A 12,662-nucleotide genomic window follows, 5' to 3' on the forward strand; every position below is an offset into this window, starting at 1 on the left:
CTGGACACAGCTTGGAGCACCCCGGGATGGTGGGGTGGCCTTGCCCATGGCAGGGGGTGGCGCTGAGGTCCCATCCACCCCAAATTACTCTATGGAACATCACTGCAATGGAGCAAACCTGTTCCTATCCACCTGAAAAGCAGAGCAGGGAAGGTTTCCTGCTCTTATTTCCGCAAGGATTTTGTCCTGCGCTCCTCTTGGAGCCCCAGGTCTGCCCAGGAGTGCTGGGACCCCCCAGCTGAGGGGGGCTGCTCATTCCTGCCCCGTCACCCACAGACACCTCAGCAGGACTCTGCTCTCCCTCTGCTGAGGGCACAGCCCTGCTGCCCTCATTGCAGCAGCAAGAACTGCTCTTCCAAAGGCCAAGGCAGGGAGGGAAAATAAATCTCTGAACCTCTCCCTCCTGCAGCAGCTGCTGCCTCCCAGCACGGGCCAAAGGCCCCACAGCCTCCCAGCACCTCCACAGCTGCTTCCCATTTGAGCTTAAACAAAACCAGGGGCTGCTGCTGGACCCAGACAAGTGGGACTTTATTCAGGGAGCAGCATCAGCGCTGTGTTCCCCCATCCAACCCCCAGCCCTGCCTTGTTACACAGCTTTAAACACTACTGATGGAATTGAAGGAATTTTTCAAGTTCATATCTCCCATTCCCCCCACCCCAAGCCCCATCTCTGAGCTGTTCAGGGCTCTCTTGTTTTTTAAGGAACATAAAGAGTTTTATTTCCTCCTGAATTGACCCACGGGGAACAATTGCCCACAGACCCTTTTTATGAGCCCCCTCATAAACAGGGAGGGCTGCAGGGAAAGCAGCAAAGCCTCTCATTGTTGCAGCACAGCACGAGCAGCGTGGCTCTGGGGACCTGTGCCCGAGCTGGCACTGCTGCCCCTGGGCCCGGGCACACAATTCCAGCACAGCCCGGCCTCCACACGTGTCAGGAGGGATTTTCCAGCACCCAGTGGGAAAGAATCCAGCAGAGATGTTCTGGGTTTGAGTCCCACTGAGGGGAGGAGGATGGGACTGCTGTGGCTGGAGCCAGCCCATTGCAAAGCTCCCACTGCATCCCTGCTATCCCTCCCACCACTCATCCTGGACTATTTATTTCTGCCCCGAGCACTGAATTCTGTCGGTGCTTTCTGCCTGAAACAGCTGTGACAGCTTTCAGGTGAGGATTTCTCCCTGAAACAGCTCTGACAGCTTTCAGGTGAGGCTGTGGAACGTTTTCAAGGACAAATAAAGCATTCTTGAGACAGAACTGCAACTGGATTATTGCTTAATAAATGATATTCCATAAACCACGTTTCTGGACACCCCCAGGGACAGCTTTGGATGGTGTCACCTATTCTGAGAGAGGAGATTTTCCTACCTGTGACCTGATCTTCAGGGCAGGTCCCAGCTTGAGCCCCATGTTGTTCAGCAAGTGCTCCTCTGTCAGGAGGGGCAGGGTCTCCCCGTCGATGGCCTGCTCTCGGAATACCTGAGGGACACACAGGGCAGGCTCAGGGACAGCCCTCAGCCACCAGAGCTGCCCTGGCACCGTGCAAAAGGTGACCTGAAAAACCTCAGCCTGAACTGACCCACCAGGGCTGCATCCACGGCCTGGAGCCAGCCCTTTGCAGCCAGCTGGATTTTTATTGCAGAGCTGCACCACTCGCTGCACCCATTCCCTCCCTGCCTCTGCAGGAGCAAAACCCTCCCTGGAACACTCCATGAAAATCCTGGCCTTGGGGAGCATCCCTGGGTGTCCCCCAGCTCCAGGGCAGAGACAAAGCTGAACCCTGGCCAGGCCGGGGCAACTCTGGGCTGTGCTGAGGATCCCTGGCGGGCCTGAGCCGTGGTTCTGGAGCCACAGCATTCCAGGGAATTCTGCAGGGATTCCCTGGTTCTGGAACCACAGCATTCCAGGGAATTCTGCAGGGATTCCCTGGTTCTGGAACCACAGCATTCCAGGGAATTCTGCAGGGATTTCCTGGTTCTGGAACCACAGCATTCCAGGGAATTCTGCAGGGATTTCCTGGTTCTGGAACCACAGCATTCCAGGGAATTCTGCAGGGATTCCCTGGTTCTGGAACCACAGCATTCCAGGGAATTCTGCAGGGATTCCCTGGTTCTGGAACCACAGCATTCCAGGGAATTTTGCAGGGATTTCCTGGTTCTGGAGCCACAGCATTCCAGGGAATTCTGCAGGGATTTCCTGGTTCTAGAATCAGCATTCCAGGGAATGTTCCAGGACTCTCCAGGTTCTGGAGCTGCAGCATTCCAGCCAGGACTCCCTGGACGTGCAGCGTTCCAGGGAAGCTCGCAGGGCCCATCCCACACCTTGGCTGGCAGCAGGTTCAGCCATCCCCGGGGGTTTTACCCCGGGAGGGCCCTGCAGGGCTCCAGAGGCAGCTCCCAGCAGGGAGGGAATGGGCTGCAGGACCCGGGATGCTCCTGCCAGGACCTCCTGGGGCCGCTGGATTTACCTGAGTGTACTCGGTGCAGCCAGACAAGCTGGACACGAAGCTGCAGACATCCTCCACCGTCCATTTGCTGATGTCTTCCAGCGCGGGGCTCTCCTCCCCGTCCAGAAACAGACCTCCCATGGTGCCTGGATTGTTTGGAGCCAGAGGGGTGGGAAGGAGGGGAGGAGAAAGGAACATAAATCATTAAAATCCCACACGGACAACAACCAGCCTGCAATCTGAATATTTCTCTCTAGCCACACATTCATCTTTAATGACCTGTCAATTAGAGCGCTGGGCAGGGTCAATTCATCGGCCTCTTCCTCCTGGAGGTCCCCGGCTGGGGGAGGGCAGGAAAAATCCCAACTAATGCATTTCATGTGCCTAATGCTCCTCAGCTGCGGGGGAAGCAGGGCAGGGGGGAGCTGCAGGAGCCTCTGCACACACAGCGCAGAGCGGGAGCTCTGCCTGCCCCGGGGCTGCGTTCCACCCTGAGCTGCTGGGAATTGTGCTGGGAATGTCCCTGAGCTGCTGGGAATTGGGCTGGGAATGTCCCTGAGCTGCTGGGAATTGGGCTGGGAATGTCCTTGAGCTGCTGGGAATGTCCCTGAGCTGCTGGGAATTGGGCTGGGAATGTCCTGAGCTGCTGGGAATTGTGCTGGGAATATCCCTGAGCTGCTGGGAATTGGGCTGGGAATGTCCCTGAGCTGCTGGGAACTGGGCTGGGAATGTCCCAGACATTTCCCTTCCCAAATTCTTGCTCCCCTGGCTGTCCCTGCACCCCTCAGTTTGGGCAGGGGGCAGCTCCAGAGCCCAGGGGAGCCCTGCCACAGCCACAGCAAAGAGGAGGGGCAGCCCCAGAGCCAGCCTGGCTTGGCTGCAGCTCTCCAAGGCTCCCCAAAACCCCGAGGGGGCTCTCAGGAGATCCTGGAGGAGGGGCTGGACCAGAGGAGCTCCAGAGGTCCCCCCAAGCCGACCCCTCGTGGGTTCTGTGCTGGCTGCTGCCTCTCCAGCTCTGGAGCAGGGACACGGCTGCTCCTCCCTCCTCACACCTCTGGGCCCTCCTTGCCAGAGCTCTGTTCCCCCCAGACCCCTCAGGACCCTCACCAGGTCCACCCTGGGTGCCCTCAGCCAGGCTGGTGTCCAGCTGTGCCCCCTGCCAGCCCAGCCATGACCCTGGGGAGGGTTTCTGGGGCTGCTCAGGGTCCCTTCCCCTCCGTGTGCCTGGAGCAGCCCCAGCCCTGCCCACCCTGAGCTCCCTGGGGCAGAGGGGCTCCTGCCCTGCCTCCTGTGCCCCTGGCAGGACAGTGAGAACAAAGGGGTGCCAGGCGGCCGCGGGGCCGCACCTTCCATCCCACCAAGGAGGTGTCAGCTCTGCGAGGAGCCCCAGAGGGCACAGCCTCCCCCGGCAGGAGGGCACAGCCTCCCCTGGCAGGGCAGGAGGGCACAGACTCCCCCGGCAGGAGGGCACAGCCTCCCCCGGCAGGGCAGGAGGGCACAGCCTCCCCCGGCAGGAGGGCACAGCCTCCCCTGGCAGGGCAGGAGGGCACAGCCTCCCCTGGCAGCCTGCTCCGCCTGCCCGGCTGGTGAATGATGCTCCCAATGGATCGGGAGCGCTGCAGCAGCTGGGGCCCGGCGGGCAGGGCTGCAAGGAATCCATGGTGCCAGGACAGGAGTCCCAGCACGGCCCGGGCACCGGGCACGGCCCCTTCCTAATCCCCCTGCTCCTCCCGAGACCCAGCTGCTGCACAGGAGAGGCCAGGGGCTGCAGGGGCTGCAGGGGCTGCAGGGGCTGCAGGGGCTGCAGGGCAGAGCTGCCAGGGCTGCAGGGGCTGCAGGGGCTGCAGGGCAGCGCTGCCAGGGCTGCAGCGGCTCTGCGGGCACTGCCCGAGCCCCTGGCACCACAGGGGACAGCTCGGGGCCGGCTGGGCACGCAGTGCCACCCCTGGCAGCCAGCCCAGCAGCCCTGGGCTCGGCTCTGCCCCCTCCCCGTGCCCTGGGCACGCTCCTGGCAGCGCCGGGGTCAGCACAGGGCTGCGGGAGTGGCTCTGCGATCGATAGAGGGATTTCAGCCTCCTGCACTCCATCCCTCACCTCTTCCTAAGGACCGGGCTGCAGGAGGAGGAGGAGGAGGAGGAGGAGGAGGCTGAAACCTTGAGGAGATGAGGTCATCGAGCCACAGCCCCAGAAAGCAGCTCCGGGAATGGAGCCGGAGCCGGCGGGGACAGGGCAGGGGCAGGGATAGGGACAGGAGGGGGACAGAGAAGGGACAGGGCAGGGATAGAGCAGGAACAGGACAGGGACACAGCAGCTCCTCCTTCTCCTCCTCCAACTGCCCTCGGAAAGGATCCAGCCCTGGCACGGCTGCACAGCCCGGGAGAGGAGAGCAGGGAACCCCAGCCCGGAGCCGTGCCGGGGCCTCGGGGCGCGCTGGGGACAGAAATCCGAGGTGCTAACAATAAATGGGAAATTTCAGCGACTCAGACACTGCTGGGGGAGGGAAGGAGGGGAGCCAGCCCCAGCCCAGGCCTCCCTGCAGAGCCTCTCGCCAGCCCCACGGGGCTGAGCCCGTCCCTCTCTAATGGCCGGGAGGAAAAGGCTCCTGCGAGGAACGCTGGGCAGCCCGAGGCAGCAGGAGTATTTATCATCCTGGCCACCTGCCTGTCGCTGAAAAATCGCTTCCTCCTTCCTGGCTGGGAGGCAGCTCTAATGAGGGATGGGCAGCCTGCTCCCAGGCAGCTCCTGGCGTGGGGAGCAGCAGAGCACAGCCCCCCTGCTCCCCCTGTGTGCCAGCAGCCCTGCCGCCTGCTAATTGCTCTGCCAGGTCATTAGCCGGGGAGATTTGGGTTCTTGGCTGGGTTGGACGCCCCATTTGTGCCCTGCAGTGAGAACAGAGAGCTGGCAGTGCCTGCCCGTCCCACCCAGCCCAGCTCTCCCCTGCCTGTGGCACAGAAACGCAGCACCAAGCGCCCAGCTGGCCCTGCCCTGGCACAGGGCACCTGGGAATCCGGCTGGAAACGCCTGCCAAGCCACCAAATCCAACCTCTGACCAACGCCCACCTCGTCCCAGCCCAGAGCACCGAGTGCCACGTCCATCCCTCCTTGGGCACCCCCAGCACGGTGACACCGCCACCTCCCTGGGCAGCCCTTCCAACGCCTGACCACCCTTTTTCCAGGCAGAATTCCTCCTTTCCGAACGAGAGACCCGCCCCAGCAAGCACAACCAGGAGCAGGGGGAGAGCCCCACGCCCCAGCCCGGCGCGTCCCTCACCTGTGTGGAAGTAGGGGCTGACGGTGTAGGGGAAGCCGAAGGGCAGCGGCTGCGGCGCGGGCAGGGAGGCCGGCGGCAGGTACTTCACCTCGGCCTTGCCCACGCCGGGCGCCAGCAGGTGGCTGGGGGACTCGGCGCTCGAGGAGCTGCAGGGCACGCCGGGCGCCGCCGCCTCGCCCGGCTCCTTGGCCGCCTCGCAGGCCTTGCCCGCGCCGTCCTTGCACTCCTTCGGCTCCGCTGCCGGGCCGCCCTCGGCCTTGGCGCCCTCGGCCTTGTCCTCGGCGGGCTCGGCGTCGCTCTCCGAGTCCTTCATCTCGTCGTCGTTGCCGTCCCGCGTGCGCGCCTCGGGGCCCGGCTCGGCGCGGGGCTGCGGGGCCTTGCGGCCGGCGCGGCGCGGCGGCTCCTTGGGCGGCGCGCCGGGGCCGCCGGGCGCCAGCGCCAGCAGCGGGGCCGTGCTGTGCCGCAGCACCAGCATGGCGTTGCGCCGGGACAGCTCGTCGCGCAGCGCGTGGCCCTCGGCGCCGTCGTGCACGCTGCGCAGCGCGGGGTGGTCCGGGGGCAGCCCCGGGTGCAGGCTCAGCGGGTCCGCGGCCAGCAGCCGCTGCCGGTGCAGCGTCTCCAGCTCCTTCTGCCGGATCAGCTCGGCCGACATCTCCAGCCTGCGTGGGGAGAGGCGGTTCTGCTGGGGGGCCGGGGGAACGTGCTCCCACCCGGCCTCGCCGGAGCCAGCTGGCGGCTCCACACCTGCACACCTGCTATTAAAAGCCTAATAGGTGATCTGTTCTCTCAAGTGATCAGTTACAGGACCCGAAAAAATGGCCTGAACTTGTGTCAGGGAAGGTTTAGGTTGGATATCAGGAAAAGGTTTTTCACCCAGAGGGTGTTTGGGCACTGAACAGGCTCCCCAGGACAGGTCACAGCACCAGCCTGCCAGAGCTCCTGCCACGGGCCTGAGCAGACCCCGCTGTGCCATCTGTGCCCAGCCGGCCCCACACCCAGCAAAGCCAGCCCTTCCCACTCCTACCTGGCCAGGTTTTGCTTCCGTAGCATCTCCTGCTGCCGCGCGAACATCTCCGCCTGTGCCGGCTGCAGGAAGCCGTAACCTGGGCAGGAGAAGGCCGCGGGTCACTCGTGCCAGCCCGGAGCCCGGGCTGCCCCAGGGCCGGCTCCCCAGAGGGGAAAAGGAACCCGAGTGCCACCCGTCCCCGCCACGGCAGCGTGCCCGGAGCACGGGGCCAGGAAGAGCAGCCAAGGAATCGCTCCTCTGGCTGCAGAACCAGGGTGAAGCTGGCACAGGGGTCACGGGGAGACACAGAGAACGTGGCTGGGCTGCAGATGGCCACAGGCTGCACCTCTGCCCTGCCCTGCTGCCCACAGCAGCACCCGGGCGCTCACCTGGCGTCTGGCACAGCGCCGAAGGCACCCCGAGGAAGGGAGGTCTCAAGTGGGGCCCCAGGGCGATGTGGGGAGCGCTCTGGGGCGACAGCAGAGGCGGCGGGTGGGATATCTCCCTGCAGGAATCACAAAATAAAGCCCTGTTGAAAACCTGGAGGCTCCGAAGGGCTCAGGAAGAACATCTTGGATGCAGATGAGCTGCATCCTGCCCCAGAGGCGGCTCTCTGCCTCTTCACCCTCATGCAGAGCTTCTAAAATGGAGAGAAAAAAGCAAAAGCAGCAGAACCGAAACGGAAAGAAGTCAGCCAGGACTCCACAGGTCCCACACATTTCCCACCTTTGCTCCTGTGGCCTTTCAGCCGGGCCGTCCAAAGGATTTTCCCTGCTCATGGCAGCTTAAAGGGGAAGGCTGAGGATTCTCCATCTGCCCCTCCCTCATCGCATTTGTGTTTCTGCCTCAATTACCTCACACCTGAGAAGGAATTCTGTGCTTGGACAGTGGGTTTGGGAAGATCTGAAGTCATCACTGACTTGCCTTGCAAAAAACCCCTGTCCCAGCTGGGCCTTTAATTGTGGAGAGGAGAGCTGGAAGTGAGGCAGAGGAAAATCCAGGCAGGAGAGGGATGTGAGCAGGGAGGGCCATGGGGTCAGTGGGAAGGAATCCTGCTGGAGAAGGGTGGGTGAAGCCAGGCAGAACGGGCAGAGCAGATGCCAGGGGCTGGGGAAACTCAGAGAGGCAGGACTGGGTGGTGGGAAGGGACAATCCTGGAGAAGAGGCACGGAGCCCTTGCAGCAGCAGGGAACACAGGGAGAAAAAAAAGGCAGGAAGGGAATAAGAGCCAAGGTCTCTTCCATTAGTCAAATCTGCCCTGGGAGCCTGCAAGCAAATCTGCTTTCCGGCTGCACATCTCTTAATTCCTTTTGATGGCCACTTACAACATTATTACCTTCAGCAGGGCACCCAGAGGCAGAGCCAAGTGCGGGGCCGTTTATTTTAATTTTACAATATCTCCCTGGAAAAATCTGCTCCAGGAGAGGCTGGAGGCCAAGGGAGAGGGAGGCAGAAGGTGCCTGTGACTTTGCAACAAACACAGCACGTGCAGAGGCACTGCAGTGGGGGGATAACAACGGGAGCATCCTGGCCATCCTTGGATCAGCCTGTGGGCATGGATCAGCCCATGGAAATGGATCAGCTCGTGGGCATGGATCAGCCCATGGAAATGGATCAGTTTAAGGGCAGGGGTCAGCTCATGGAAAAGGATCAGCTCGTGGGCATGGATCAGCTCATGGGCATGGGTCAGCCCACGGAAATGGATCAGTTTAAGGGCATGGATCAGCTCGTGGGCATGGATCAGCCCATGGAAATGGATCAGTTTAAGGGCAGGGGTCAGCTCATGGAAAAGGATCAGCTCGTGGGCATGGATCAGCTCATGGGCATGGGTCAGCCCACGGAAATGGATCAGTTTAAGGGCATGGATCAGCTCATGGACATGGATCAGCCCATGGAAATGGATCAGTTTAAAGGCATGGATCAGCTCGTGGACATGGATCAGCCCATGGAAATGGATCAGTTTAAAGGCATGGATCAGCTCGTGGACATGGATCAGCCCATGGAAATGGATCAGTTTAAGGGCAGGGGTCAGCTCATGGGCATGGAGCAGCTCATGGGCATGGATTAGCTCAAGGGCAGGGATCAGCCCATGGAAATGGATCAGTTTAAGGGCATGGATCAACTCATGACCATGAGATCAGCTCATGACCATGGGATCAGCTCATGACCATGGGATCAGCCCATGGAAAGCCAGCCAAGGACTCCTGGGCACAAAGTGAGAGCCCTTCCCAGCACAGCTGTATCCCCGTTCTGTGCAGCCACCGCACAACTCCGAGCGCTCCCAATCCCTCCTTTCCGTGCCCCTGTGCCCATCCCCGTCCCCTGCCGGGCCTGCCCTGCTCTCCTCTCCCGTGCTGGCGGAGCCGGCGCTGTCTGGCGGCGCGGCGCGGATCGATCGGGCGCCTGCAACGCCAACGCCGCCCGCGCGCCGCTGGCAGCTCCAATTCATCTCAGGTAACGCCGCGCTGACCTTCGGCTCCGAGCCGGGGCAGCAGCCAAGCGATGCTTATGTAATTACAGCGTGAAGTGTGTAATCACCTGCCCTAATCCCCGGGGCCTCGCAATTAGCCGGGGCCGCGGCCGCCGGGCTGCCAAGTGCTGCTGCGCCCGGCCGGGGCGATGAATAACGGGCAATTAAACGGCGTGACGGGGCTCGGGGTGGCCGCTCGATCGTAATTAGCTGTAATCATGGGCAGACGAGCCCGCCAGACGTGCTGCTCGTTTTATAAGGAGCAATTTAGGAAATCAAGCCGCTGTTAACCATCGCGTGGCCGTGCCCTCCCCCCTGCCCGCCTTGGGGATGCGCGGGGAGGGATCCTGCGGGAGATCCAAGCTGCTCTCAAAAACAAAGGAGAGCCTCGATTTATGCCAGCCTGTGCCCAGGAAGCAGAGGGTGGGCTGGGATCAGCGCTGGGGGCTGGAAAGGGAAGGTTTTCCCTTTGCTGGCAGCCCAGTGCTCATCCCAGGTTGTTTTTATGCTTTCGTGTTGTGCTACCGGGCACGACTTTGATCCCTGAGGAATTCACATCTGCTCCAGACTCTGCAGTTCATTCCCTCACAGCTTCCCTGCCTTCCTGGGCCTGCTCTGGGCCAGCCAGAGCCCTGGGGAGCCCCTCAGCTGCGTGGCCACGAGGGACAGAGCCCCTGTGCCACGCCACAGAGCCACGCTGCCGGGCACAGAACCTGCCCTGCTCCCTGCCAGCCCCATCCTTGGCACGGGGCGCTGGCACAGGAGGGAGGCAGCAGCACCAGGTCGTGCCCTGGCACAGGCTGGGCAGCCCTCCCAGACTCACCAGCCAGCTGGGAAAAAGAACTGGCAAGGTCAGAGCAAAAAGCCCCCAAGACTTTAACAAAGGCTGCTGTGCCTTCAGCCAGGCGTGCACCCAACCCCGATCCCTGCATCCTCTCCCAGGTACGTGCCAGCCTCAAATCCCCCAGCAAATTCCTTCCTCCTCTTCCTTCAGGTACGTGCCAGCCTCAAATCCCCCAGCAAATTCCTTCCTCCTCTTCCTCCAGTGCCAGCCTCAAATCCCCCAGCAAATTCCTTCCTCCTCTTCCTCCAGTGCCAGCCTCAAATCCTCCATCAAATTCCTTCCTCCTCTTCCTCCAGTGCCAGCCTCAAATCCCCCAGCAAATTCCTTCCTCCTCTTCCTCCAGTGCCAGCCTCAAATCCCCCAGCAAATTCCTTCCTCCTCTTCCTCCAGTGCCAGCCTCAAATCCCCCATCGAATTCCTTCCTCCTCTCCCTCCACGGCTCAGAGGCAGAATTAGAGCGCCCTGCTCCGAGGAGGTGAATTTAGCCCCTGGCAATTACATCTGATAAGCCTTGTCCTTCCCTCCAAGAGAGCAATTCTGTGTTGCTGCACGTTCCTCCCCCTGCCTCCTTCTCCTTTCCCCCCCTAAAATGCCAGCTGGAGGCTTGTGAGCAGGGTATTAGGGGATTTGCACTGCACGCTGCTAAATTTGATATGTCCTTTAACAGGAGACAAATGGTTCACAAGGCTTAAAAAGTATCGACTTTTCTTTAACAATAAGCACTAATGGCCTTCAAATAATCAATATTTAAAGTCATTATGGGGTTACACATTATACTGTTAAAACCAAGCCTTTCACTTTAACCCCATCATATCCTCCAAGGCTGAGCAGAGCTCCCCCGGCCCGAGCCAAGCTCGGGGGAAGGCTGGGAGCACAGGCTGAGACTGGAGATGTGCGAGGGTCAGGAAATGCAGATTGAAACCGGCAAGGCATGGAAATAAATTTAGAACGGATGGAAGAAGAGGGGAAAGGGGGGGGAAAGAATGCATGAAAGCTCTGCTTTCTTCTGCTCTGCATTTGATAGGAAGAGACACTTTAAACCCGAGGTAACAGGCAGGAGGCACAGAGCTCCTCGCTGCTCTGCCATCCCCAGACACTGCCAGCAAGGGAGAGGAAATAAAATCAAAGGCCTCGCTAAAAATGCTGTTTGGGATTTCCAGGCAGGAAAAGAACACGTGCTGCAGTGGCCTGGCCACGGAGAGGGGCTGGTTTGTGCTGCCCCCTCAAAATCCAAACTGCTGCTGAAAGCAGACTGCTTCAGTCAGGGCCAGCTCTTTGGCCTTTGCTCCGCAGCACGTTCAGCCAGATGGGAACCAGGGAGGAGAGATCCTGCCAGGGCAGAAATCAGAGCATCAGGGACTCAGAGAGGGGAGGGGACACAGGGCTGGGCTGGGTATGAGCAGGAGTGCCCAGAGAGGGCAGGAGCCGTGCCCAGAGAGGGAGAGGGCAGGAGCTGTGCCCAGATGGGGCAGGAGCTGTGCCCAGAGAGGGCAGGAGCAGTGCCCAGAGAGGGCAGGAGCCGTGCCCAGAGAGGGCAGGAGCCGTGCCCAGAGAGGGAGAGGGCAGGAGCCATGCCCAAGGAGCCAGCAGGGAAAGGAAAACCACCCCAGAGCAGGGGGGAGGCCTGAGGCGGTGGAAGAACAAACCGTAGCAACAGCAGATGGGAGGAAGGGAATCCAAAACCCCGGGCTGGGTATTTTGGGCACATCTCTGCTCAGAGGGAGCCTCTGGCTGGTGCTCGGTGTCTGGCAGCTCCTGCGGGGAGGCAGGGGTGCCTCTCTCAGGCTCCCAGCCCCAGCTCCCTCCTGCCAAGGGCTGGGCTGCCCAGGACCCCGGGCTGGGGGGCTGCTGGCACCTCAGGCTGGCAGCATGCCGTGCTCCTGGCACTGCTGCTGCCTCCCCCAGACCCCGGGGGCTGAGCCGTGCTCCCCTGCCTGCTCAGGAGCACAGAGCCACCCTGCCTGTACCCCCAGCCCAGCTCCTGCCTGCCTCTGCCTCCCCCCCAGAACCCCCCGAGCCCCCAGCTCCCGCTGCGGGCACAGAAACCAGCGCCCAGCACGGAGCTGATGCACCAAAGGCAGCCAAGGGGCTCCACCCCAGTGACCAGAGCCCAGCCAGCCCTGCCCCAGCTCCTCCAACCCCTCCGGCGGGCAGGGCACCAGAGATCTTCCCTGCAGAGGAAAATCTCCCGGGCTGCACACAGGGACGAGCGCCCTGGCAGGAGCACGGCAGGCTGGAGGGCCCCAGCAGAGCACTGCCAGCAAATGCTGGGGACAGCAGCCAAGGAGCAGCATCCAAGCAGCTCTGCAGGGAACAGCCACCTGCCAGCTCTGCAGGAGAGGCAGCAGCGTGCAGATGGGCACAGCTCCAGGCTGGAGCGGTTACGGTGGCACCTCTCCGTTGGACCCTCTGCTCCTCCGAGTCTTTTTATAACACTGAGCTCAACCGTCTCCCCAAACAGACCACCGGGCCCTGGCACGCCAGCATCCCAGCTGAATCCATCCAAAGGATCTGGGAAACCAAAACCACGAAACCAAATGAATTCTTCAGACTGTGGCTCGAGTCTGCTTCTGGCAAGAGGGCTCAGTTTCCCTGCCTCCAGGGAGCAAAGAGAAAAAGGGATCGCTCTG

At 61.5% G+C, this 12,662-nt stretch overlaps 1 protein-coding gene across 3 annotated transcripts in view; it reads right to left on the reverse strand.

Annotated features, from left to right (window-relative positions):
- Positions 1 to 12,662, reverse strand: part of SAMD11 (sterile alpha motif domain containing 11) — a 79,298-nt gene that overhangs the window by 1,833 nt on the left and 64,803 nt on the right. For all 3 annotated transcript variants that reach the window (XM_085558649.1, XM_085558648.1, XM_021537770.4), the window contains exons 10-14: positions 7,108 to 7,223; positions 6,737 to 6,815; positions 5,713 to 6,371; positions 2,463 to 2,587; positions 1,364 to 1,474 (exon numbers count right to left, since the gene is read on the reverse strand). In XM_085558649.1, coding sequence (XP_085414775.1) covers positions 1,364 to 1,474; positions 2,463 to 2,587; positions 5,713 to 6,371; positions 6,737 to 6,815; positions 7,108 to 7,223 — 1,090 coding nt within the window. The remainder of the gene's footprint in view (positions 1 to 1,363; positions 1,475 to 2,462; positions 2,588 to 5,712; positions 6,372 to 6,736; positions 6,816 to 7,107; positions 7,224 to 12,662) is intronic.

This window comes from Lonchura striata, chromosome 21 (genome assembly GCF_050655825.1).
Source record: "Lonchura striata isolate lonStrDom1 chromosome 21, ASM5065582v1, whole genome shotgun sequence".
Classification (NCBI taxonomy): domain Eukaryota; kingdom Metazoa; phylum Chordata; class Aves; order Passeriformes; family Estrildidae; genus Lonchura; species Lonchura striata.